General features: G+C 49.8%; 18 protein-coding genes across 18 annotated transcripts; 9 read left to right on the forward strand and 9 right to left on the reverse strand.

Moving 5' to 3' along the window:
• Positions 1-356: 356 nt before the first annotated feature.
• On the reverse strand, positions 357-731 carry LOC131284024 (histone H2B). The gene has a single exon (XM_058312878.1). The coding sequence runs from the start codon at positions 729-731 to the stop codon at positions 357-359; it is 375 nt and encodes a 124-aa protein (XP_058168861.1).
• A 226-nt stretch (positions 732-957) lies between these two features.
• Positions 958-1,335, forward strand: LOC131284026 (histone H2A). The gene has a single exon (XM_058312880.1). It carries the CDS (start codon positions 961-963, stop codon positions 1,333-1,335), a length of 375 nt encoding a protein of 124 aa, XP_058168863.1. The 5' UTR covers positions 958-960.
• An 885-nt stretch (positions 1,336-2,220) lies between these two features.
• Positions 2,221-2,547, reverse strand: LOC131284028 (histone H4). Its single transcript, XM_058312882.1, has one exon. The coding sequence runs from the start codon at positions 2,530-2,532 to the stop codon at positions 2,221-2,223; it is 312 nt and encodes a 103-aa protein (XP_058168865.1). The 5' UTR covers positions 2,533-2,547.
• Positions 2,548-2,792: 245 nt separating this feature from the next.
• On the forward strand, positions 2,793-7,036 carry LOC131285163 (uncharacterized). The gene is made up of 4 exons (XM_058314022.1): positions 2,793-3,197; positions 4,812-5,162; positions 6,075-6,360; positions 6,606-7,036. Exons 1-4 carry the CDS (start codon positions 2,793-2,795, stop codon positions 7,034-7,036), a joined length of 1,473 nt encoding a protein of 490 aa, XP_058170005.1.
• Positions 4,190-4,564, reverse strand: LOC131286077 (histone H2B). The gene has a single exon (XM_058314942.1). The coding sequence runs from the start codon at positions 4,562-4,564 to the stop codon at positions 4,190-4,192; it is 375 nt and encodes a 124-aa protein (XP_058170925.1).
• Positions 4,791-5,168, forward strand: LOC131286079 (histone H2A). The gene has a single exon (XM_058314944.1). The coding sequence runs from the start codon at positions 4,794-4,796 to the stop codon at positions 5,166-5,168; it is 375 nt and encodes a 124-aa protein (XP_058170927.1). The 5' UTR covers positions 4,791-4,793.
• A 986-nt stretch (positions 7,037-8,022) lies between the features above and the next one.
• LOC131286076 (histone H2B) lies at positions 8,023-8,397 on the reverse strand. The gene has a single exon (XM_058314941.1). The coding sequence runs from the start codon at positions 8,395-8,397 to the stop codon at positions 8,023-8,025; it is 375 nt and encodes a 124-aa protein (XP_058170924.1).
• A 226-nt stretch (positions 8,398-8,623) lies between these two features.
• Positions 8,624-9,001, forward strand: LOC131286078 (histone H2A). Its single transcript, XM_058314943.1, has one exon. It carries the CDS (start codon positions 8,627-8,629, stop codon positions 8,999-9,001), a length of 375 nt encoding a protein of 124 aa, XP_058170926.1. The 5' UTR covers positions 8,624-8,626.
• An 885-nt stretch (positions 9,002-9,886) lies between these two features.
• On the reverse strand, positions 9,887-10,213 carry LOC131286080 (histone H4). The gene has a single exon (XM_058314945.1). The coding sequence runs from the start codon at positions 10,196-10,198 to the stop codon at positions 9,887-9,889; it is 312 nt and encodes a 103-aa protein (XP_058170928.1). The 5' UTR covers positions 10,199-10,213.
• Positions 10,214-10,458: 245 nt separating this feature from the next.
• Positions 10,459-14,702, forward strand: LOC131285164 (uncharacterized). The gene is made up of 4 exons (XM_058314023.1): positions 10,459-10,863; positions 12,478-12,828; positions 13,741-14,026; positions 14,272-14,702. Exons 1-4 carry the CDS (start codon positions 10,459-10,461, stop codon positions 14,700-14,702), a joined length of 1,473 nt encoding a protein of 490 aa, XP_058170006.1.
• LOC131286238 (histone H2B) lies at positions 11,856-12,230 on the reverse strand. Its single transcript, XM_058315167.1, has one exon. It carries the CDS (start codon positions 12,228-12,230, stop codon positions 11,856-11,858), a length of 375 nt encoding a protein of 124 aa, XP_058171150.1.
• Positions 12,457-12,834, forward strand: LOC131286240 (histone H2A). The gene has a single exon (XM_058315169.1). The coding sequence runs from the start codon at positions 12,460-12,462 to the stop codon at positions 12,832-12,834; it is 375 nt and encodes a 124-aa protein (XP_058171152.1). The 5' UTR covers positions 12,457-12,459.
• A 986-nt stretch (positions 14,703-15,688) lies between the features above and the next one.
• Positions 15,689-16,063, reverse strand: LOC131286237 (histone H2B). Its single transcript, XM_058315166.1, has one exon. The coding sequence runs from the start codon at positions 16,061-16,063 to the stop codon at positions 15,689-15,691; it is 375 nt and encodes a 124-aa protein (XP_058171149.1).
• A 226-nt stretch (positions 16,064-16,289) lies between these two features.
• LOC131286239 (histone H2A) lies at positions 16,290-16,667 on the forward strand. The gene has a single exon (XM_058315168.1). It carries the CDS (start codon positions 16,293-16,295, stop codon positions 16,665-16,667), a length of 375 nt encoding a protein of 124 aa, XP_058171151.1. The 5' UTR covers positions 16,290-16,292.
• Positions 16,668-17,552: 885 nt separating this feature from the next.
• Positions 17,553-17,879, reverse strand: LOC131286241 (histone H4). The gene has a single exon (XM_058315170.1). It carries the CDS (start codon positions 17,862-17,864, stop codon positions 17,553-17,555), a length of 312 nt encoding a protein of 103 aa, XP_058171153.1. The 5' UTR covers positions 17,865-17,879.
• A 245-nt stretch (positions 17,880-18,124) lies between these two features.
• LOC131285165 (uncharacterized) lies at positions 18,125-22,368 on the forward strand. Its single transcript, XM_058314025.1, has 4 exons — positions 18,125-18,529; positions 20,144-20,494; positions 21,407-21,692; positions 21,938-22,368. The coding sequence occupies exons 1-4, from the start codon at positions 18,125-18,127 to the stop codon at positions 22,366-22,368; spliced, it is 1,473 nt and encodes a 490-aa protein (XP_058170008.1).
• Positions 19,522-19,896, reverse strand: LOC131286513 (histone H2B). Its single transcript, XM_058315474.1, has one exon. It carries the CDS (start codon positions 19,894-19,896, stop codon positions 19,522-19,524), a length of 375 nt encoding a protein of 124 aa, XP_058171457.1.
• On the forward strand, positions 20,123-20,500 carry LOC131286514 (histone H2A). Its single transcript, XM_058315475.1, has one exon. The coding sequence runs from the start codon at positions 20,126-20,128 to the stop codon at positions 20,498-20,500; it is 375 nt and encodes a 124-aa protein (XP_058171458.1). The 5' UTR covers positions 20,123-20,125.
• Positions 22,369-23,090: the final 722 nt, after the last annotated feature.

Below are 23,090 nucleotides of genomic sequence, written 5' to 3' on the forward strand. Positions count from 1 at the left end.
CGGAGTGCTTTAAATGTTAGTAACCGTTAGGTTTTTTCTTAAAACCACTGTTTAAAATGTTCATTCTATTCATTTACGCGCGCTTGTGTAACGCGCGGCTATGTGTGCGCCAAAACACAACGAAGTGGTGATGTTAAACTAGAAAACGGTTCGGCACACTTTTTTTTTGTTCTGTTTCTTCAACGCACAACACAAACACATTATTATTTTTCGATCTTCGTCGGTTTCTTTCTCTTCGATGAACGGAATGGAATGAAATGAAATGATTCTTGTTTGGAAAACATTTTGTGGTCCTGAAAAGGACCGTTGTTATGCGACGAGTTGGTGTGGTTTGTGACGACCACGGACGAACCAGCTTACTTCGAGCTGGTGTACTTGGTGACGGCCTTCGTGCCCTCGGACACGGCGTGCTTGGCCAGCTCACCAGGAAGCAGCAGACGGACGGCGGTCTGGATTTCGCGTGACGTGATCGTCGAACGCTTGTTGTAGTGCGCCAGGCGGGACGCTTCGGCGGCGATGCGCTCGAAGATGTCGTTCACGAAGCTGTTCATGATGCTCATCGCCTTCGACGAGATGCCAGTGTCCGGATGGACTTGCTTCAGCACCTTGTAGATGTAGATGGCGTAGCTTTCCTTGCGGGTCTTGCGCTTCTTCTTCTTGTCCGACTTGGAGATATTTTTCTGGGCCTTGCCAGACTTCTTCGCTGCCTTTCCGCTGGTTTTCGGTGCCATTGCGATTGTTTAACGTGCGTGAAACGTGTTTCCTCGTTGAGCGTCACTTCAATTTTAACGCGTTTTTCGACCCTCACTTCGGCTTTTATTCAGCGTCGGGCGAGTTCGCTGGCTGGCTTCGCTACACCTCGACGTTTATATAAACCCGGTTTCAGGTTCGTTTCGGCATAGTTCGGAAGAGAACCTCTTCGAGTGAGCACCACGTATCCCTCTCGTTAAACAATCGAAAATGTCTGGACGCGGCAAGGGTGGTAAAGTGAAGGGAAAGGCAAAGTCCCGCTCGAATCGTGCCGGTCTGCAGTTCCCGGTCGGCCGTATTCATCGTCTGCTGCGCAAGGGTAACTATGCCGAGCGCGTCGGTGCCGGCGCACCGGTGTATCTGGCGGCCGTGATGGAGTATCTGGCCGCGGAAGTGCTCGAGTTGGCCGGTAACGCCGCCCGTGACAACAAGAAGACGCGCATCATCCCGCGCCATCTGCAGCTGGCCATCCGTAACGACGAAGAGTTGAACAAGCTGCTTTCCGGTGTGACCATCGCCCAAGGTGGTGTGCTGCCCAACATTCAGGCCGTGCTGTTGCCGAAGAAGACGGAAAAGAAGGCATAAGGCGTGCTCTCTCGTGCTCACCCCGCCGCGCGGCACCGTGTCGCGCTCACAAACCCCGCCGAAGATCTCACCGTCACAAAAACCGTCCTTTTCAGGGCGACAAAATCGTGTGATAAAGGTTTATTTCACTACATTCAGTGCCCATGGCAGTTGGTTTCAGTGCAGTTTCAGCAGTAAAATGGTAAAATGGACGTAATTTCACAGTGTGGCTGGAGAACAACGAAAGAAATGTTTAAAATTAACTCAAGCAATGTGTCTCAATGTGTGAAGTAACATCGCAAGTTTGGTAGGTTAAACGGGGCAAACCATTTTGCTTCATATCAGGTATGTAGCTTTTTCCGCTCATTTCTACCCGTGGCCATGAAAAGTGATGGGTTTTGATCATCGCGTTAGAAACGGCCAACGCTACGCGCTCTACAGGTAGGGAATTTAACAATGTAAACGACCAAAGCGTTCTTTTCCCCGTATGCCACACCGAGCCCCGTGTGGTAGACCGGCGCCTTTCTACGAACTCTCAGTGGGTCGTCGTGTTAAAAAAACGAATCGGTCACATATCCGAGAATCAGAACCGTCGGTAGTGTATCGCGCATCACCACTACCACCACTACCACTACGCGCGGTACACCGTACCACTCGCTGTGTATTCCATCGGATATCGTTTCGGGCATGGGGAATGGGGTAAGAGAAGGAGAGGAGTAGTCAAGTCGCATTTCTTTTGTTTTTTTTTTTTCTGCCGTTCTTGGCGGCAAATGTGCCGGAGCGTCGGGAGAGCCACAAAAGCTTAGTTTGATACGAATGAGCAGGAAATATATCTTTCTGGAACAGTTTTGGTGGTCCTGAAAAGGACCGATTTTTTTTGTAACACAAGGGGGCTGTTCGCGCAGCTTAACCTCCGAAACCGTACAGGGTGCGTCCCTGGCGTTTCAGGGCGTACACGACGTCCATGGCGGTGACGGTCTTGCGCTTGGCGTGCTCGGTGTACGTCACGGCATCACGGATCACGTTCTCGAGGAACACTTTCAGCACACCGCGAGTTTCTTCGTAGATCAGGCCGGAAATACGCTTCACACCGCCACGGCGAGCCAGACGGCGGATGGCCGGTTTCGTGATTCCCTGGATGTTATCACGCAGCACTTTGCGATGACGCTTGGCACCTCCTTTGCCCAGTCCCTTGCCTCCTTTTCCACGGCCGGTCATGATGCTGCTGCTTTACACAATTGGTTGATGTTGACACGATGCAAACTGAACGAACGGTTTCGGCGAACTACGATGGTTCGGCACTGAAACACGGTTTTTATTGACCCGACCTGCCCGATCGTGAGCACCCGAAGAGGGACCCGAAACTATATAAACGCGGTTTCACGGCGCGGTTCGGCCCAGTTTTGTATTACCACCACAAGTGAACAGACCCGTGTCGAACCCGATCAACGTCAACAGCATCAACAACATCAACTACGATGGCACGTACCAAGCAAACTGCCCGTAAGTCCACCGGAGGAAAGGCACCGCGCAAGCAGCTGGCCACCAAGGCGGCCCGCAAGAGTGCTCCGGCTACCGGAGGAGTGAAGAAGCCGCATCGCTACCGGCCGGGAACGGTGGCTCTGCGTGAAATCCGTCGCTACCAGAAGTCGACCGAGCTGCTGATCCGCAAGTTGCCCTTCCAGCGATTGGTGCGTGAAATCGCACAGGACTTCAAGACGGATCTGCGTTTCCAGAGCTCGGCCGTGATGGCGCTGCAGGAAGCGAGTGAAGCGTATTTGGTCGGTCTGTTCGAGGACACGAATCTGTGTGCCATCCATGCGAAGCGCGTCACCATCATGCCGAAAGACATCCAGCTCGCTCGCCGTATCCGTGGTGAACGTGCCTAAGTGACACAACGGTTCGTTTCGTTTTCAACCAAACCCAAACGGTCCTTTTCAGGACCACCAACCCGTTACCGAAAGAAGGATTATTTCGTACCCGTCCCGTCGTACACGTCCCGTGGTGCACGCTATATCGATATATATATATATAATATATATATCTATGATGATGATGATGATGATGAAGAAGAAGATGATGATGATAAATGGTGAACCCCTGGCTGATACATATCAGAGGTATGAGATGCAATCAACACAATACAAACCACATAATATAAACTTATATATATATATATATATATTATATATAATATAATAATCTATGATGATGATGATGATGATAAATAAAAACAAAACCCAACATATGACGATAGAAATGCAATCAAACATGCCAGCCATAACCTAGCCGTGACACAAACCATAACATAATACATATGCTAACGTTTACAAACCACCAGGCAACCCCATCCGTTAGCGGTGATTTTAAGTTAGTGAGCAATTACATGCGGTGGGTTTAACGAGTTGTTAAAGAGAATCTGTTCCATATTGAACCAAGTTGAACATATATGTATTGGACGAGAAAAAAAATGACATATTGCTTTGCCTTTGGCTGTGCCATAACCATAGAAACCATAACGGAGTGCTTTAAATGTTAGTAACCGTTAGGTTTTTTCTTAAAACCACTGTTTAAAATGTTCATTCTATTCATTTACGCGCGCTTGTGTAACGCGCGGCTATGTGTGCGCCAAAACACAACGAAGTGGTGATGTTAAACTAGAAAACGGTTCGGCACACTTTTTTTTTGTTCTGTTTCTTCAACGCACAACACAAACACATTATTATTTTTCGATCTTCGTCGGTTTCTTTCTCTTCGATGAACGGAATGGAATGAAATGAAATGATTCTTGTTTGGAAAACATTTTGTGGTCCTGAAAAGGACCGTTGTTATGCGACGAGTTGGTGTGGTTTGTGACGACCACGGACGAACCAGCTTACTTCGAGCTGGTGTACTTGGTGACGGCCTTCGTGCCCTCGGACACGGCGTGCTTGGCCAGCTCACCAGGAAGCAGCAGACGGACGGCGGTCTGGATTTCGCGTGACGTGATCGTCGAACGCTTGTTGTAGTGCGCCAGGCGGGACGCTTCGGCGGCGATGCGCTCGAAGATGTCGTTCACGAAGCTGTTCATGATGCTCATCGCCTTCGACGAGATGCCAGTGTCCGGATGGACTTGCTTCAGCACCTTGTAGATGTAGATGGCGTAGCTTTCCTTGCGGGTCTTGCGCTTCTTCTTCTTGTCCGACTTGGAGATATTTTTCTGGGCCTTGCCAGACTTCTTCGCTGCCTTTCCGCTGGTTTTCGGTGCCATTGCGATTGTTTAACGTGCGTGAAACGTGTTTCCTCGTTGAGCGTCACTTCAATTTTAACGCGTTTTTCGACCCTCACTTCGGCTTTTATTCAGCGTCGGGCGAGTTCGCTGGCTGGCTTCGCTACACCTCGACGTTTATATAAACCCGGTTTCAGGTTCGTTTCGGCATAGTTCGGAAGAGAACCTCTTCGAGTGAGCACCACGTATCCCTCTCGTTAAACAATCGAAAATGTCTGGACGCGGCAAGGGTGGTAAAGTGAAGGGAAAGGCAAAGTCCCGCTCGAATCGTGCCGGTCTGCAGTTCCCGGTCGGCCGTATTCATCGTCTGCTGCGCAAGGGTAACTATGCCGAGCGCGTCGGTGCCGGCGCACCGGTGTATCTGGCGGCCGTGATGGAGTATCTGGCCGCGGAAGTGCTCGAGTTGGCCGGTAACGCCGCCCGTGACAACAAGAAGACGCGCATCATCCCGCGCCATCTGCAGCTGGCCATCCGTAACGACGAAGAGTTGAACAAGCTGCTTTCCGGTGTGACCATCGCCCAAGGTGGTGTGCTGCCCAACATTCAGGCCGTGCTGTTGCCGAAGAAGACGGAAAAGAAGGCATAAGGCGTGCTCTCTCGTGCTCACCCCGCCGCGCGGCACCGTGTCGCGCTCACAAACCCCGCCGAAGATCTCACCGTCACAAAAACCGTCCTTTTCAGGGCGACAAAATCGTGTGATAAAGGTTTATTTCACTACATTCAGTGCCCATGGCAGTTGGTTTCAGTGCAGTTTCAGCAGTAAAATGGTAAAATGGACGTAATTTCACAGTGTGGCTGGAGAACAACGAAAGAAATGTTTAAAATTAACTCAAGCAATGTGTCTCAATGTGTGAAGTAACATCGCAAGTTTGGTAGGTTAAACGGGGCAAACCATTTTGCTTCATATCAGGTATGTAGCTTTTTCCGCTCATTTCTACCCGTGGCCATGAAAAGTGATGGGTTTTGATCATCGCGTTAGAAACGGCCAACGCTACGCGCTCTACAGGTAGGGAATTTAACAATGTAAACGACCAAAGCGTTCTTTTCCCCGTATGCCACACCGAGCCCCGTGTGGTAGACCGGCGCCTTTCTACGAACTCTCAGTGGGTCGTCGTGTTAAAAAAACGAATCGGTCACATATCCGAGAATCAGAACCGTCGGTAGTGTATCGCGCATCACCACTACCACCACTACCACTACGCGCGGTACACCGTACCACTCGCTGTGTATTCCATCGGATATCGTTTCGGGCATGGGGAATGGGGTAAGAGAAGGAGAGGAGTAGTCAAGTCGCATTTCTTTTGTTTTTTTTTTTTCTGCCGTTCTTGGCGGCAAATGTGCCGGAGCGTCGGGAGAGCCACAAAAGCTTAGTTTGATACGAATGAGCAGGAAATATATCTTTCTGGAACAGTTTTGGTGGTCCTGAAAAGGACCGATTTTTTTTGTAACACAAGGGGGCTGTTCGCGCAGCTTAACCTCCGAAACCGTACAGGGTGCGTCCCTGGCGTTTCAGGGCGTACACGACGTCCATGGCGGTGACGGTCTTGCGCTTGGCGTGCTCGGTGTACGTCACGGCATCACGGATCACGTTCTCGAGGAACACTTTCAGCACACCGCGAGTTTCTTCGTAGATCAGGCCGGAAATACGCTTCACACCGCCACGGCGAGCCAGACGGCGGATGGCCGGTTTCGTGATTCCCTGGATGTTATCACGCAGCACTTTGCGATGACGCTTGGCACCTCCTTTGCCCAGTCCCTTGCCTCCTTTTCCACGGCCGGTCATGATGCTGCTGCTTTACACAATTGGTTGATGTTGACACGATGCAAACTGAACGAACGGTTTCGGCGAACTACGATGGTTCGGCACTGAAACACGGTTTTTATTGACCCGACCTGCCCGATCGTGAGCACCCGAAGAGGGACCCGAAACTATATAAACGCGGTTTCACGGCGCGGTTCGGCCCAGTTTTGTATTACCACCACAAGTGAACAGACCCGTGTCGAACCCGATCAACGTCAACAGCATCAACAACATCAACTACGATGGCACGTACCAAGCAAACTGCCCGTAAGTCCACCGGAGGAAAGGCACCGCGCAAGCAGCTGGCCACCAAGGCGGCCCGCAAGAGTGCTCCGGCTACCGGAGGAGTGAAGAAGCCGCATCGCTACCGGCCGGGAACGGTGGCTCTGCGTGAAATCCGTCGCTACCAGAAGTCGACCGAGCTGCTGATCCGCAAGTTGCCCTTCCAGCGATTGGTGCGTGAAATCGCACAGGACTTCAAGACGGATCTGCGTTTCCAGAGCTCGGCCGTGATGGCGCTGCAGGAAGCGAGTGAAGCGTATTTGGTCGGTCTGTTCGAGGACACGAATCTGTGTGCCATCCATGCGAAGCGCGTCACCATCATGCCGAAAGACATCCAGCTTGCTCGCCGTATCCGTGGTGAACGTGCCTAAGTGACACAACGGTTCGTTTCGTTTTCAACCAAACCCAAACGGTCCTTTTCAGGACCACCAACCCGTTACCGAAAGAAGGATTATTTCGTACCCGTCCCGTCGTACACGTCCCGTGGTGCACGCTATATCGATATATATATATATAATATATATATCTATGATGATGATGATGATGATGAAGAAGAAGATGATGATGATAAATGGTGAACCCCTGGCTGATACATATCAGAGGTATGAGATGCAATCAACACAATACAAACCACATAATATAAACTTATATATATATATATATATATTATATATAATATAATAATCTATGATGATGATGATGATGATAAATAAAAACAAAACCCAACATATGACGATAGAAATGCAATCAAACATGCCAGCCATAACCTAGCCGTGACACAAACCATAACATAATACATATGCTAACGTTTACAAACCACCAGGCAACCCCATCCGTTAGCGGTGATTTTAAGTTAGTGAGCAATTACATGCGGTGGGTTTAACGAGTTGTTAAAGAGAATCTGTTCCATATTGAACCAAGTTGAACATATATGTATTGGACGAGAAAAAAAATGACATATTGCTTTGCCTTTGGCTGTGCCATAACCATAGAAACCATAACGGAGTGCTTTAAATGTTAGTAACCGTTAGGTTTTTTCTTAAAACCACTGTTTAAAATGTTCATTCTATTCATTTACGCGCGCTTGTGTAACGCGCGGCTATGTGTGCGCCAAAACACAACGAAGTGGTGATGTTAAACTAGAAAACGGTTCGGCACACTTTTTTTTTGTTCTGTTTCTTCAACGCACAACACAAACACATTATTATTTTTCGATCTTCGTCGGTTTCTTTCTCTTCGATGAACGGAATGGAATGAAATGAAATGATTCTTGTTTGGAAAACATTTTGTGGTCCTGAAAAGGACCGTTGTTATGCGACGAGTTGGTGTGGTTTGTGACGACCACGGACGAACCAGCTTACTTCGAGCTGGTGTACTTGGTGACGGCCTTCGTGCCCTCGGACACGGCGTGCTTGGCCAGCTCACCAGGAAGCAGCAGACGGACGGCGGTCTGGATTTCGCGTGACGTGATCGTCGAACGCTTGTTGTAGTGCGCCAGGCGGGACGCTTCGGCGGCGATGCGCTCGAAGATGTCGTTCACGAAGCTGTTCATGATGCTCATCGCCTTCGACGAGATGCCAGTGTCCGGATGGACTTGCTTCAGCACCTTGTAGATGTAGATGGCGTAGCTTTCCTTGCGGGTCTTGCGCTTCTTCTTCTTGTCCGACTTGGAGATATTTTTCTGGGCCTTGCCAGACTTCTTCGCTGCCTTTCCGCTGGTTTTCGGTGCCATTGCGATTGTTTAACGTGCGTGAAACGTGTTTCCTCGTTGAGCGTCACTTCAATTTTAACGCGTTTTTCGACCCTCACTTCGGCTTTTATTCAGCGTCGGGCGAGTTCGCTGGCTGGCTTCGCTACACCTCGACGTTTATATAAACCCGGTTTCAGGTTCGTTTCGGCATAGTTCGGAAGAGAACCTCTTCGAGTGAGCACCACGTATCCCTCTCGTTAAACAATCGAAAATGTCTGGACGCGGCAAGGGTGGTAAAGTGAAGGGAAAGGCAAAGTCCCGCTCGAATCGTGCCGGTCTGCAGTTCCCGGTCGGCCGTATTCATCGTCTGCTGCGCAAGGGTAACTATGCCGAGCGCGTCGGTGCCGGCGCACCGGTGTATCTGGCGGCCGTGATGGAGTATCTGGCCGCGGAAGTGCTCGAGTTGGCCGGTAACGCCGCCCGTGACAACAAGAAGACGCGCATCATCCCGCGCCATCTGCAGCTGGCCATCCGTAACGACGAAGAGTTGAACAAGCTGCTTTCCGGTGTGACCATCGCCCAAGGTGGTGTGCTGCCCAACATTCAGGCCGTGCTGTTGCCGAAGAAGACGGAAAAGAAGGCATAAGGCGTGCTCTCTCGTGCTCACCCCGCCGCGCGGCACCGTGTCGCGCTCACAAACCCCGCCGAAGATCTCACCGTCACAAAAACCGTCCTTTTCAGGGCGACAAAATCGTGTGATAAAGGTTTATTTCACTACATTCAGTGCCCATGGCAGTTGGTTTCAGTGCAGTTTCAGCAGTAAAATGGTAAAATGGACGTAATTTCACAGTGTGGCTGGAGAACAACGAAAGAAATGTTTAAAATTAACTCAAGCAATGTGTCTCAATGTGTGAAGTAACATCGCAAGTTTGGTAGGTTAAACGGGGCAAACCATTTTGCTTCATATCAGGTATGTAGCTTTTTCCGCTCATTTCTACCCGTGGCCATGAAAAGTGATGGGTTTTGATCATCGCGTTAGAAACGGCCAACGCTACGCGCTCTACAGGTAGGGAATTTAACAATGTAAACGACCAAAGCGTTCTTTTCCCCGTATGCCACACCGAGCCCCGTGTGGTAGACCGGCGCCTTTCTACGAACTCTCAGTGGGTCGTCGTGTTAAAAAAACGAATCGGTCACATATCCGAGAATCAGAACCGTCGGTAGTGTATCGCGCATCACCACTACCACCACTACCACTACGCGCGGTACACCGTACCACTCGCTGTGTATTCCATCGGATATCGTTTCGGGCATGGGGAATGGGGTAAGAGAAGGAGAGGAGTAGTCAAGTCGCATTTCTTTTGTTTTTTTTTTTTCTGCCGTTCTTGGCGGCAAATGTGCCGGAGCGTCGGGAGAGCCACAAAAGCTTAGTTTGATACGAATGAGCAGGAAATATATCTTTCTGGAACAGTTTTGGTGGTCCTGAAAAGGACCGATTTTTTTTGTAACACAAGGGGGCTGTTCGCGCAGCTTAACCTCCGAAACCGTACAGGGTGCGTCCCTGGCGTTTCAGGGCGTACACGACGTCCATGGCGGTGACGGTCTTGCGCTTGGCGTGCTCGGTGTACGTCACGGCATCACGGATCACGTTCTCGAGGAACACTTTCAGCACACCGCGAGTTTCTTCGTAGATCAGGCCGGAAATACGCTTCACACCGCCACGGCGAGCCAGACGGCGGATGGCCGGTTTCGTGATTCCCTGGATGTTATCACGCAGCACTTTGCGATGACGCTTGGCACCTCCTTTGCCCAGTCCCTTGCCTCCTTTTCCACGGCCGGTCATGATGCTGCTGCTTTACACAATTGGTTGATGTTGACACGATGCAAACTGAACGAACGGTTTCGGCGAACTACGATGGTTCGGCACTGAAACACGGTTTTTATTGACCCGACCTGCCCGATCGTGAGCACCCGAAGAGGGACCCGAAACTATATAAACGCGGTTTCACGGCGCGGTTCGGCCCAGTTTTGTATTACCACCACAAGTGAACAGACCCGTGTCGAACCCGATCAACGTCAACAGCATCAACAACATCAACTACGATGGCACGTACCAAGCAAACTGCCCGTAAGTCCACCGGAGGAAAGGCACCGCGCAAGCAGCTGGCCACCAAGGCGGCCCGCAAGAGTGCTCCGGCTACCGGAGGAGTGAAGAAGCCGCATCGCTACCGGCCGGGAACGGTGGCTCTGCGTGAAATCCGTCGCTACCAGAAGTCGACCGAGCTGCTGATCCGCAAGTTGCCCTTCCAGCGATTGGTGCGTGAAATCGCACAGGACTTCAAGACGGATCTGCGTTTCCAGAGCTCGGCCGTGATGGCGCTGCAGGAAGCGAGTGAAGCGTATTTGGTCGGTCTGTTCGAGGACACGAATCTGTGTGCCATCCATGCGAAGCGCGTCACCATCATGCCGAAAGACATCCAGCTTGCTCGCCGTATCCGTGGTGAACGTGCCTAAGTGACACAACGGTTCGTTTCGTTTTCAACCAAACCCAAACGGTCCTTTTCAGGACCACCAACCCGTTACCGAAAGAAGGATTATTTCGTACCCGTCCCGTCGTACACGTCCCGTGGTGCACGCTATATCGATATATATATATATAATATATATATCTATGATGATGATGATGATGATGAAGAAGAAGATGATGATGATAAATGGTGAACCCCTGGCTGATACATATCAGAGGTATGAGATGCAATCAACACAATACAAACCACATAATATAAACTTATATATATATATATATATATTATATATAATATAATAATCTATGATGATGATGATGATGATAAATAAAAACAAAACCCAACATATGACGATAGAAATGCAATCAAACATGCCAGCCATAACCTAGCCGTGACACAAACCATAACATAATACATATGCTAACGTTTACAAACCACCAGGCAACCCCATCCGTTAGCGGTGATTTTAAGTTAGTGAGCAATTACATGCGGTGGGTTTAACGAGTTGTTAAAGAGAATCTGTTCCATATTGAACCAAGTTGAACATATATGTATTGGACGAGAAAAAAAATGACATATTGCTTTGCCTTTGGCTGTGCCATAACCATAGAAACCATAACGGAGTGCTTTAAATGTTAGTAACCGTTAGGTTTTTTCTTAAAACCACTGTTTAAAATGTTCATTCTATTCATTTACGCGCGCTTGTGTAACGCGCGGCTATGTGTGCGCCAAAACACAACGAAGTGGTGATGTTAAACTAGAAAACGGTTCGGCACACTTTTTTTTTGTTCTGTTTCTTCAACGCACAACACAAACACATTATTATTTTTCGATCTTCGTCGGTTTCTTTCTCTTCGATGAACGGAATGGAATGAAATGAAATGATTCTTGTTTGGAAAACATTTTGTGGTCCTGAAAAGGACCGTTGTTATGCGACGAGTTGGTGTGGTTTGTGACGACCACGGACGAACCAGCTTACTTCGAGCTGGTGTACTTGGTGACGGCCTTCGTGCCCTCGGACACGGCGTGCTTGGCCAGCTCACCAGGAAGCAGCAGACGGACGGCGGTCTGGATTTCGCGTGACGTGATCGTCGAACGCTTGTTGTAGTGCGCCAGGCGGGACGCTTCGGCGGCGATGCGCTCGAAGATGTCGTTCACGAAGCTGTTCATGATGCTCATCGCCTTCGACGAGATGCCAGTGTCCGGATGGACTTGCTTCAGCACCTTGTAGATGTAGATGGCGTAGCTTTCCTTGCGGGTCTTGCGCTTCTTCTTCTTGTCCGACTTGGAGATATTTTTCTGGGCCTTGCCAGACTTCTTCGCTGCCTTTCCGCTGGTTTTCGGTGCCATTGCGATTGTTTAACGTGCGTGAAACGTGTTTCCTCGTTGAGCGTCACTTCAATTTTAACGCGTTTTTCGACCCTCACTTCGGCTTTTATTCAGCGTCGGGCGAGTTCGCTGGCTGGCTTCGCTACACCTCGACGTTTATATAAACCCGGTTTCAGGTTCGTTTCGGCATAGTTCGGAAGAGAACCTCTTCGAGTGAGCACCACGTATCCCTCTCGTTAAACAATCGAAAATGTCTGGACGCGGCAAGGGTGGTAAAGTGAAGGGAAAGGCAAAGTCCCGCTCGAATCGTGCCGGTCTGCAGTTCCCGGTCGGCCGTATTCATCGTCTGCTGCGCAAGGGTAACTATGCCGAGCGCGTCGGTGCCGGCGCACCGGTGTATCTGGCGGCCGTGATGGAGTATCTGGCCGCGGAAGTGCTCGAGTTGGCCGGTAACGCCGCCCGTGACAACAAGAAGACGCGCATCATCCCGCGCCATCTGCAGCTGGCCATCCGTAACGACGAAGAGTTGAACAAGCTGCTTTCCGGTGTGACCATCGCCCAAGGTGGTGTGCTGCCCAACATTCAGGCCGTGCTGTTGCCGAAGAAGACGGAAAAGAAGGCATAAGGCGTGCTCTCTCGTGCTCACCCCGCCGCGCGGCACCGTGTCGCGCTCACAAACCCCGCCGAAGATCTCACCGTCACAAAAACCGTCCTTTTCAGGGCGACAAAATCGTGTGATAAAGGTTTATTTCACTACATTCAGTGCCCATGGCAGTTGGTTTCAGTGCAGTTTCAGCAGTAAAATGGTAAAATGGACGTAATTTCACAGTGTGGCTGGAGAACAACGAAAGAAATGTTTAAAATTAACTCAAGCAATGTGTCTCAATGTGTGAAGTAACATCGCAAGTTTGGTAGGTTAAACGGGGCAAACCATTTTGCTTCATATCAGGTATGTAGCTTTTTCCGCTCATTTCTACCCGTGGCCATGAAAAGTGATGGGTTTTGATCATCGCGTTAGAAACGGCCAACGCTACGCGCTCTACAGGTAGGGAATTTAACAATGTAAACGACCAAAGCGTTCTTTTCCCCGTATGCCACACCGAGCCCCGTGTGGTAGACCGGCGCCTTTCTACGAACTCTCAGTGGGTCGTCGTGTTAAAAAAACGAATCGGTCACATATCCGAGAATCAGAACCGTCGGTAGTGTATCGCGCATCACCACTACCACCACTACCACTACGCGCGGTACACCGTACCACTCGCTGTGTATTCCATCGGATATCGTTTCGGGCATGGGGAATGGGGTAAGAGAAGGAGAGGAGTAGTCAAGTCGCATTTCTTTTGTTTTTTTTTTTTCTGCCGTTCTTGGCGGCAAATGTGCCGGAGCGTCGGGAGAGCCACAAAAGCTTAGTTTGATACGAATGAGCAGGAAATATATCTTTCTGGAACAGTTTTGGTGGTCCTGAAAAGGACCGATTTTTTTTGTAACACAAGGGGGCTGTTCGCGCAGCTTAACCTCCGAAACCGTACAGGGTGCGTCCCTGGCGTTTCAGGGCGTACACGACGTCCATGGCGGTGACGGTCTTGCGCTTGGCGTGCTCGGTGTACGTCACGGCATCACGGATCACGTTCTCGAGGAACACTTTCAGCACACCGCGAGTTTCTTCGTAGATCAGGCCGGAAATACGCTTCACACCGCCACGGCGAGCCAGACGGCGGATGGCCGGTTTCGTGATTCCCTGGATGTTATCACGCAGCACTTTGCGATGACGCTTGGCACCTCCTTTGCCCAGTCCCTTGCCTCCTTTTCCACGGCCGGTCATGATGCTGCTGCTTTACACAATTGGTTGATGTTGACACGATGCAAACTGAACGAACGGTTTCGGCGAACTACGATGGTTCGGCACTGAAACACGGTTTTTATTGACCCGACCTGCCCGATCGTGAGCACCCGAAGAGGGACCCGAAACTATATAAACGCGGTTTCACGGCGCGGTTCGGCCCAGTTTTGTATTACCACCACAAGTGAACAGACCCGTGTCGAACCCGATCAACGTCAACAGCATCAACAACATCAACTACGATGGCACGTACCAAGCAAACTGCCCGTAAGTCCACCGGAGGAAAGGCACCGCGCAAGCAGCTGGCCACCAAGGCGGCCCGCAAGAGTGCTCCGGCTACCGGAGGAGTGAAGAAGCCGCATCGCTACCGGCCGGGAACGGTGGCTCTGCGTGAAATCCGTCGCTACCAGAAGTCGACCGAGCTGCTGATCCGCAAGTTGCCCTTCCAGCGATTGGTGCGTGAAATCGCACAGGACTTCAAGACGGATCTGCGTTTCCAGAGCTCGGCCGTGATGGCGCTGCAGGAAGCGAGTGAAGCGTATTTGGTCGGTCTGTTCGAGGACACGAATCTGTGTGCCATCCATGCGAAGCGCGTCACCATCATGCCGAAAGACATCCAGCTTGCTCGCCGTATCCGTGGTGAACGTGCCTAAGTGACACAACGGTTCGTTTCGTTTTCAACCAAACCCAAACGGTCCTTTTCAGGACCACCAACCCGTTACCGAAAGAAGGATTATTTCGTACCCGTCCCGTCGTACACGTCCCGTGGTGCACGCTATATCGATATATATATATATAATATATATATCTATGATGATGATGATGATGATGAAGAAGAAGATGATGATGATAAATGGTGAACCCCTGGCTGATACATATCAGAGGTATGAGATGCAATCAACACAATACAAACCACATAATATAAACTTATATATATATATATATATATTATATATAATATAATAATCTATGATGATGATGATGATGATAAATAAAAACAAAACCCAACATATGACGATAGAAATGCAATCAAACATGCCAGCCATAACCTAGCCGTGACACAAACCATAACATAATACATATGCTAACGTTTACAAACCACCAGGCAACCCCATCCGTTAGCGGTGATTTTAAGTTAGTGAGCAATTACATGCGGTGGGTTTAACGAGTTGTTAAAGAGAATCTGTTCCATATTGAACCAAGTTGAACATATATGTATTGGACGAGAAAAAAAATGACATATTGCTTTGCCTTTGGCTGTGCCATAACCATAGAAACCATAACGGAGTGCTTTAAATGTTAGTAACCGTTAGGTTTTTTCTTAAAACCACTGTTTAAAATGTTCATTCTATTCATTTACGCGCGCTTGTGTAACGCGCGGCTATGTGTGCGCCAAAACACAACGAAGTGGTGATGTTAAACTAGAAAACGGTTCGGCACACTTTTTTTTTGTTCTGTTTCTTCAACGCACAACACAAACACATTATTATTTTTCGATCTTCGTCGGTTTCTTTCTCTTCGATGAACGGAATGGAATGAAATGAAATGATTCTTGTTTGGAAAACATTTTGTGGTCCTGAAAAGGACCGTTGTTATGCGACGAGTTGGTGTGGTTTGTGACGACCACGGACGAACCAGCTTACTTCGAGCTGGTGTACTTGGTGACGGCCTTCGTGCCCTCGGACACGGCGTGCTTGGCCAGCTCACCAGGAAGCAGCAGACGGACGGCGGTCTGGATTTCGCGTGACGTGATCGTCGAACGCTTGTTGTAGTGCGCCAGGCGGGACGCTTCGGCGGCGATGCGCTCGAAGATGTCGTTCACGAAGCTGTTCATGATGCTCATCGCCTTCGACGAGATGCCAGTGTCCGGATGGACTTGCTTCAGCACCTTGTAGATGTAGATGGCGTAGCTTTCCTTGCGGGTCTTGCGCTTCTTCTTCTTGTCCGACTTGGAGATATTTTTCTGGGCCTTGCCAGACTTCTTCGCTGCCTTTCCGCTGGTTTTCGGTGCCATTGCGATTGTTTAACGTGCGTGAAACGTGTTTCCTCGTTGAGCGTCACTTCAATTTTAACGCGTTTTTCGACCCTCACTTCGGCTTTTATTCAGCGTCGGGCGAGTTCGCTGGCTGGCTTCGCTACACCTCGACGTTTATATAAACCCGGTTTCAGGTTCGTTTCGGCATAGTTCGGAAGAGAACCTCTTCGAGTGAGCACCACGTATCCCTCTCGTTAAACAATCGAAAATGTCTGGACGCGGCAAGGGTGGTAAAGTGAAGGGAAAGGCAAAGTCCCGCTCGAATCGTGCCGGTCTGCAGTTCCCGGTCGGCCGTATTCATCGTCTGCTGCGCAAGGGTAACTATGCCGAGCGCGTCGGTGCCGGCGCACCGGTGTATCTGGCGGCCGTGATGGAGTATCTGGCCGCGGAAGTGCTCGAGTTGGCCGGTAACGCCGCCCGTGACAACAAGAAGACGCGCATCATCCCGCGCCATCTGCAGCTGGCCATCCGTAACGACGAAGAGTTGAACAAGCTGCTTTCCGGTGTGACCATCGCCCAAGGTGGTGTGCTGCCCAACATTCAGGCCGTGCTGTTGCCGAAGAAGACGGAAAAGAAGGCATAAGGCGTGCTCTCTCGTGCTCACCCCGCCGCGCGGCACCGTGTCGCGCTCACAAACCCCGCCGAAGATCTCACCGTCACAAAAACCGTCCTTTTCAGGGCGACAAAATCGTGTGATAAAGGTTTATTTCACTACATTCAGTGCCCATGGCAGTTGGTTTCAGTGCAGTTTCAGCAGTAAAATGGTAAAATGGACGTAATTTCACAGTGTGGCTGGAGAACAACGAAAGAAATGTTTAAAATTAACTCAAGCAATGTGTCTCAATGTGTGAAGTAACATCGCAAGTTTGGTAGGTTAAACGGGGCAAACCATTTTGCTTCATATCAGGTATGTAGCTTTTTCCGCTCATTTCTACCCGTGGCCATGAAAAGTGATGGGTTTTGATCATCGCGTTAGAAACGGCCAACGCTACGCGCTCTACAGGTAGGGAATTTAACAATGTAAACGACCAAAGCGTTCTTTTCCCCGTATGCCACACCGAGCCCCGTGTGGTAGACCGGCGCCTTTCTACGAACTCTCAGTGGGTCGTCGTGTTAAAAAAACGAATCGGTCACATATCCGAGAATCAGAACCGTCGGTAGTGTATCGCGCATCACCACTACCACCACTACCACTACGCGCGGTACACCGTACCACTCGCTGTGTATTCCATCGGATATCGTTTCGGGCATGGGGAATGGGGTAAGAGAAGGAGAGGAGTAGTCAAGTCGCATTTCTTTTGTTTTTTTTTTTTCTGCCGTTCTTGGCGGCAAATGTGCCGGAGCGTCGGGAGAGCCACAAAAGCTTAGTTTGATACGAATGAGCAGGAAATATATCTTTCTGGAACAGTTTTGGTGGTCCTGAAAAGGACCGATTTTTTTTGTAACACAAGGGGGCTGTTCGCGCAGCTTAACCTCCGAAACCGTACAGGGTGCGTCCCTGGCGTTTCAGGGCGTACACGACGTCCATGGCGGTGACGGTCTTGCGCTTGGCGTGCTCGGTGTACGTCACGGCATCACGGATCACGTTCTCGAGGAACACTTTCAGCACACCGCGAGTTTCTTCGTAGATCAGGCCGGAAATACGCTTCACACCGCCACGGCGAGCCAGACGGCGGATGGCCGGTTTCGTGATTCCCTGGATGTTATCACGCAGCACTTTGCGATGACGCTTGGCACCTCCTTTGCCCAGTCCCTTGCCTCCTTTTCCACGGCCGGTCATGATGCTGCTGCTTTACACAATTGGTTGATGTTGACACGATGCAAACTGAACGAACGGTTTCGGCGAACTACGATGGTTCGGCACTGAAACACGGTTTTTATTGACCCGACCTGCCCGATCGTGAGCACCCGAAGAGGGACCCGAAACTATATAAACGCGGTTTCACGGCGCGGTTCGGCCCAGTTTTGTATTACCACCACAAGTGAACAGACCCGTGTCGAACCCGATCAACGTCAACAGCATCAACAACATCAACTACGATGGCACGTACCAAGCAAACTGCCCGTAAGTCCACCGGAGGAAAGGCACCGCGCAAGCAGCTGGCCACCAAGGCGGCCCGCAAGAGTGCTCCGGCTACCGGAGGAGTGAAGAAGCCGCATCGCTACCGGCCGGGAACGGTGGCTCTGCGTGAAATCCGTCGCTACCAGAAGTCGACCGAGCTGCTGATCCGCAAGTTGCCCTTCCAGCGATTGGTGCGTGAAATCGCACAGGACTTCAAGACGGATCTGCGTTTCCAGAGCTCGGCCGTGATGGCGCTGCAGGAAGCGAGTGAAGCGTATTTGGTCGGTCTGTTCGAGGACACGAATCTGTGTGCCATCCATGCGAAGCGCGTCACCATCATGCCGAAAGACATCCAGCTCGCTCGCCGTATCCGTGGTGAACGTGCCTAAGTGACACAACGGTTCGTTTCGTTTTCAACCAAACCCAAACGGTCCTTTTCAGGACCACCAACCCGTTACCGAAAGAAGGATTATTTCGTACCCGTCCCGTCGTACACGTCCCGTGGTGCACGCTATATCGATATATATATATATAATATATATATCTATGATGATGATGATGATGATGAAGAAGAAGATGATGATGATAAATGGTGAACCCCTGGCTGATACATATCAGAGGTATGAGATGCAATCAACACAATACAAACCACATAATATAAACTTATATATATATATATATATATTATATATAATATAATAATCTATGATGATGATGATGATGATAAATAAAAACAAAACCCAACATATGACGATAGAAATGCAATCAAACATGCCAGCCATAACCTAGCCGTGACACAAACCATAACATAATACATATGCTAACGTTTACAAACCACCAGGCAACCCCATCCGTTAGCGGTGATTTTAAGTTAGTGAGCAATTACATGCGGTGGGTTTAACGAGTTGTTAAAGAGAATCTGTTCCATATTGAACCAAGTTGAACATATATGTATTGGACGAGAAAAAAAATGACATATTGCTTTGCCTTTGGCTGTGCCATAACCATAGAAACCATAACGGAGTGCTTTAAATGTTAGTAACCGTTAGGTTTTTTCTTAAAACCACTGTTTAAAATGTTCATTCTATTCATTTACGCGCGCTTGTGTAACGCGCGGCTATGTGTGCGCCAAAACACAACGAAGTGGTGATGTTAAACTAGAAAACGGTTCGGCACACTTTTTTTTTGTTCTGTTTCTTCAACGCACAACACAAACACATTATTATTTTTCGATCTTCGTCGGTTTCTTTCTCTTCGATGAACGGAATGGAATGAAATGAAATGATTCTTGTTTGGAAAACATTTTGTGGTCCTGAAAAGGACCGTTGTTATGCGACGAGTTGGTGTGGTTTGTGACGACCACGGACGAACCAGCTTACTTCGAGCTGGTGTACTTGGTGACGGCCTTCGTGCCCTCGGACACGGCGTGCTTGGCCAGCTCACCAGGAAGCAGCAGACGGACGGCGGTCTGGATTTCGCGTGACGTGATCGTCGAACGCTTGTTGTAGTGCGCCAGGCGGGACGCTTCGGCGGCGATGCGCTCGAAGATGTCGTTCACGAAGCTGTTCATGATGCTCATCGCCTTCGACGAGATGCCAGTGTCCGGATGGACTTGCTTCAGCACCTTGTAGATGTAGATGGCGTAGCTTTCCTTGCGGGTCTTGCGCTTCTTCTTCTTGTCCGACTTGGAGATATTTTTCTGGGCCTTGCCAGACTTCTTCGCTGCCTTTCCGCTGGTTTTCGGTGCCATTGCGATTGTTTAACGTGCGTGAAACGTGTTTCCTCGTTGAGCGTCACTTCAATTTTAACGCGTTTTTCGACCCTCACTTCGGCTTTTATTCAGCGTCGGGCGAGTTCGCTGGCTGGCTTCGCTACACCTCGACGTTTATATAAACCCGGTTTCAGGTTCGTTTCGGCATAGTTCGGAAGAGAACCTCTTCGAGTGAGCACCACGTATCCCTCTCGTTAAACAATCGAAAATGTCTGGACGCGGCAAGGGTGGTAAAGTGAAGGGAAAGGCAAAGTCCCGCTCGAATCGTGCCGGTCTGCAGTTCCCGGTCGGCCGTATTCATCGTCTGCTGCGCAAGGGTAACTATGCCGAGCGCGTCGGTGCCGGCGCACCGGTGTATCTGGCGGCCGTGATGGAGTATCTGGCCGCGGAAGTGCTCGAGTTGGCCGGTAACGCCGCCCGTGACAACAAGAAGACGCGCATCATCCCGCGCCATCTGCAGCTGGCCATCCGTAACGACGAAGAGTTGAACAAGCTGCTTTCCGGTGTGACCATCGCCCAAGGTGGTGTGCTGCCCAACATTCAGGCCGTGCTGTTGCCGAAGAAGACGGAAAAGAAGGCATAAGGCGTGCTCTCTCGTGCTCACCCCGCCGCGCGGCACCGTGTCGCGCTCACAAACCCCGCCGAAGATCTCACCGTCACAAAAACCGTCCTTTTCAGGGCGACAAAATCGTGTGATAAAGGTTTATTTCACTACATTCAGTGCCCATGGCAGTTGGTTTCAGTGCAGTTTCAGCAGTAAAATGGTAAAATGGACGTAATTTCACAGTGTGGCTGGAGAACAACGAAAGAAATGTTTAAAATTAACTCAAGCAATGTGTCTCAATGTGTGAAGTAACATCGCAAGTTTGGTAGGTTAAACGGGGCAAACCATTTTGCTTCATATCAGGTATGTAGCTTTTTCCGCTCATTTCTACCCGTGGCCATGAAAAGTGATGGGTTTTGATCATCGCGTTAGAAACGGCCAACGCTACGCGCTCTACAGGTAGGGAATTTAACAATGTAAACGACCAAAGCGTTCTTTTCCCCGTATGCCACACCGAGCCCCGTGTGGTAGACCGGCGCCTTTCTACGAACTCTCAGTGGGTCGTCGTGTTAAAAAAACGAATCGGTCACATATCCGAGAATCAGAACCGTCGGTAGTGTATCGCGCATCACCACTACCACCACTACCACTACGCGCGGTACACCGTACCACTCGCTGTGTATTCCATCGGATATCGTTTCGGGCATGGGGAATGGGGTAAGAGAAGGAGAGGAGTAGTCAAGTCGCATTTCTTTTGTTTTTTTTTTTTCTGCCGTTCTTGGCGGCAAATGTGCCGGAGCGTCGGGAGAGCCACAAAAGCTTAGTTTGATACGAATGAGCAGGAAATATATCTTTCTGGAACAGTTTTGGTGGTCCTGAAAAGGACCGATTTTTTTTGTAACACAAGGGGGCTGTTCGCGCAGCTTAACCTCCGAAACCGTACAGGGTGCGTCCCTGGCGTTTCAGGGCGTACACGACGTCCATGGCGGTGACGGTCTTGCGCTTGGCGTGCTCGGTGTACGTCACGGCATCACGGATCACGTTCTCGAGGAACACTTTCAGCACACCGCGAGTTTCTTCGTAGATCAGGCCGGAAATACGCTTCACACCGCCACGGCGAGCCAGACGGCGGATGGCCGGTTTCGTGATTCCCTGGATGTTATCACGCAGCACTTTGCGATGACGCTTGGCACCTCCTTTGCCCAGTCCCTTGCCTCCTTTTCCACGGCCGGTCATGATGCTGCTGCTTTACACAATTGGTTGATGTTGACACGATGCAAACTGAACGAACGGTTTCGGCGAACTACGATGGTTCGGCACTGAAACACGGTTTTTATTGACCCGACCTGCCCGATCGTGAGCACCCGAAGAGGGACCCGAAACTATATAAACGCGGTTTCACGGCGCGGTTCGGCCCAGTTTTGTATTACCACCACAAGTGAACAGACCCGTGTCGAACCCGATCAACGTCAACAGCATCAACAACATCAACTACGATGGCACGTACCAAGCAAACTGCCCGTAAGTCCACCGGAGGAAAGGCACCGCGCAAGCAGCTGGCCACCAAGGCGGCCCGCAAGAGTGCTCCGGCTACCGGAGGAGTGAAGAAGCCGCATCGCTACCGGCCGGGAACGGTGGCTCTGCGTGAAATCCGTCGCTACCAGAAGTCGACCGAGCTGCTGATCCGCAAGTTGCCCTTCCAGCGATTGGTGCGTGAAATCGCACAGGACTTCAAGACGGATCTGCGTTTCCAGAGCTCGGCCGTGATGGCGCTGCAGGAAGCGAGTGAAGCGTATTTGGTCGGTCTGTTCGAGGACACGAATCTGTGTGCCATCCATGCGAAGCGCGTCACCATCATGCCGAAAGACATCCAGCTTGCTCGCCGTATCCGTGGTGAACGTGCCTAAGTGACACAACGGTTCGTTTCGTTTTCAACCAAACCCAAACGGTCCTTTTCAGGACCACCAACCCGTTACCGAAAGAAGGATTATTTCGTACCCGTCCCGTCGTACACGTCCCGTGGTGCACGCTATATCGATATATATATATATAATATATATATCTATGATGATGATGATGATGATGAAGAAGAAGATGATGATGATAAATGGTGAACCCCTGGCTGATACATATCAGAGGTATGAGATGCAATCAACACAATACAAACCACATAATATAAACTTATATATATATATATATATATTATATATAATATAATAATCTATGATGATGATGATGATGATAAATAAAAACAAAACCCAACATATGACGATAGAAATGCAATCAAACATGCCAGCCATAACCTAGCCGTGACACAAACCATAACATAATACATATGCTAACGTTTACAAACCACCAGGCAACCCCATCCGTTAGCGGTGATTTTAAGTTAGTGAGCAATTACATGCGGTGGGTTTAACGAGTTGTTAAAGAGAATCTGTTCCATATTGAACCAAGTTGAACATATATGTATTGGACGAGAAAAAAAATGACATATTGCTTTGCCTTTGGCTGTGCCATAACCATAGAAACCATAACGGAGTGCTTTAAATGTTAGTAACCGTTAGGTTTTTTCTTAAAACCACTGTTTAAAATGTTCATTCTATTCATTTACGCGCGCTTGTGTAAC

The sequence above is a fragment of the Anopheles ziemanni genome, chromosome 3 (assembly GCF_943734765.1).
Source record: "Anopheles ziemanni chromosome 3, idAnoZiCoDA_A2_x.2, whole genome shotgun sequence".
NCBI classification, from domain to species: Eukaryota; Metazoa; Arthropoda; class Insecta; order Diptera; family Culicidae; genus Anopheles; species Anopheles ziemanni.

Excerpts from the sequence above, each read along its gene's own strand:
- LOC131284024 (XM_058312878.1), bottom strand. The coding sequence starts at position 731 with ATGGCACCGAAAACCAGCGGAAAGGCAGCGAAGAAGTCTGGCAAGGCC.
- LOC131284026 (XM_058312880.1), top strand. The coding sequence starts at position 961 with ATGTCTGGACGCGGCAAGGGTGGTAAAGTGAAGGGAAAGGCAAAGTCC.
- LOC131284028 (XM_058312882.1), bottom strand. The coding sequence starts at position 2,532 with ATGACCGGCCGTGGAAAAGGAGGCAAGGGACTGGGCAAAGGAGGTGCC.
- LOC131285163 (XM_058314022.1), top strand. The coding sequence starts at position 2,793 with ATGGCACGTACCAAGCAAACTGCCCGTAAGTCCACCGGAGGAAAGGCA. Across the intron at positions 3,198-4,811 it reads GCCGTATCCGTGGTGAACGT|GGTGGTAAAGTGAAGGGAAA; the intron begins GCCTAAGTGACA and ends GGACGCGGCAAG. Across the intron at positions 6,361-6,605 it reads TGCCTCCTTTTCCACGGCCG|CATCAACAACATCAACTACG; the intron begins GTCATGATGCTG and ends CAACGTCAACAG.
- LOC131286077 (XM_058314942.1), bottom strand. The coding sequence starts at position 4,564 with ATGGCACCGAAAACCAGCGGAAAGGCAGCGAAGAAGTCTGGCAAGGCC.
- LOC131286079 (XM_058314944.1), top strand. The coding sequence starts at position 4,794 with ATGTCTGGACGCGGCAAGGGTGGTAAAGTGAAGGGAAAGGCAAAGTCC.
- LOC131286076 (XM_058314941.1), bottom strand. The coding sequence starts at position 8,397 with ATGGCACCGAAAACCAGCGGAAAGGCAGCGAAGAAGTCTGGCAAGGCC.
- LOC131286078 (XM_058314943.1), top strand. The coding sequence starts at position 8,627 with ATGTCTGGACGCGGCAAGGGTGGTAAAGTGAAGGGAAAGGCAAAGTCC.
- LOC131286080 (XM_058314945.1), bottom strand. The coding sequence starts at position 10,198 with ATGACCGGCCGTGGAAAAGGAGGCAAGGGACTGGGCAAAGGAGGTGCC.
- LOC131285164 (XM_058314023.1), top strand. The coding sequence starts at position 10,459 with ATGGCACGTACCAAGCAAACTGCCCGTAAGTCCACCGGAGGAAAGGCA. Across the intron at positions 12,829-13,740 it reads CGAAGAAGACGGAAAAGAAG|GGTGCGTCCCTGGCGTTTCA; the intron begins GCATAAGGCGTG and ends GAAACCGTACAG. Across the intron at positions 14,027-14,271 it reads TGCCTCCTTTTCCACGGCCG|CATCAACAACATCAACTACG; the intron begins GTCATGATGCTG and ends CAACGTCAACAG.
- LOC131286238 (XM_058315167.1), bottom strand. The coding sequence starts at position 12,230 with ATGGCACCGAAAACCAGCGGAAAGGCAGCGAAGAAGTCTGGCAAGGCC.
- LOC131286240 (XM_058315169.1), top strand. The coding sequence starts at position 12,460 with ATGTCTGGACGCGGCAAGGGTGGTAAAGTGAAGGGAAAGGCAAAGTCC.
- LOC131286237 (XM_058315166.1), bottom strand. The coding sequence starts at position 16,063 with ATGGCACCGAAAACCAGCGGAAAGGCAGCGAAGAAGTCTGGCAAGGCC.
- LOC131286239 (XM_058315168.1), top strand. The coding sequence starts at position 16,293 with ATGTCTGGACGCGGCAAGGGTGGTAAAGTGAAGGGAAAGGCAAAGTCC.
- LOC131286241 (XM_058315170.1), bottom strand. The coding sequence starts at position 17,864 with ATGACCGGCCGTGGAAAAGGAGGCAAGGGACTGGGCAAAGGAGGTGCC.
- LOC131285165 (XM_058314025.1), top strand. The coding sequence starts at position 18,125 with ATGGCACGTACCAAGCAAACTGCCCGTAAGTCCACCGGAGGAAAGGCA. Across the intron at positions 18,530-20,143 it reads GCCGTATCCGTGGTGAACGT|GGTGGTAAAGTGAAGGGAAA; the intron begins GCCTAAGTGACA and ends GGACGCGGCAAG. Across the intron at positions 21,693-21,937 it reads TGCCTCCTTTTCCACGGCCG|CATCAACAACATCAACTACG; the intron begins GTCATGATGCTG and ends CAACGTCAACAG.
- LOC131286513 (XM_058315474.1), bottom strand. The coding sequence starts at position 19,896 with ATGGCACCGAAAACCAGCGGAAAGGCAGCGAAGAAGTCTGGCAAGGCC.
- LOC131286514 (XM_058315475.1), top strand. The coding sequence starts at position 20,126 with ATGTCTGGACGCGGCAAGGGTGGTAAAGTGAAGGGAAAGGCAAAGTCC.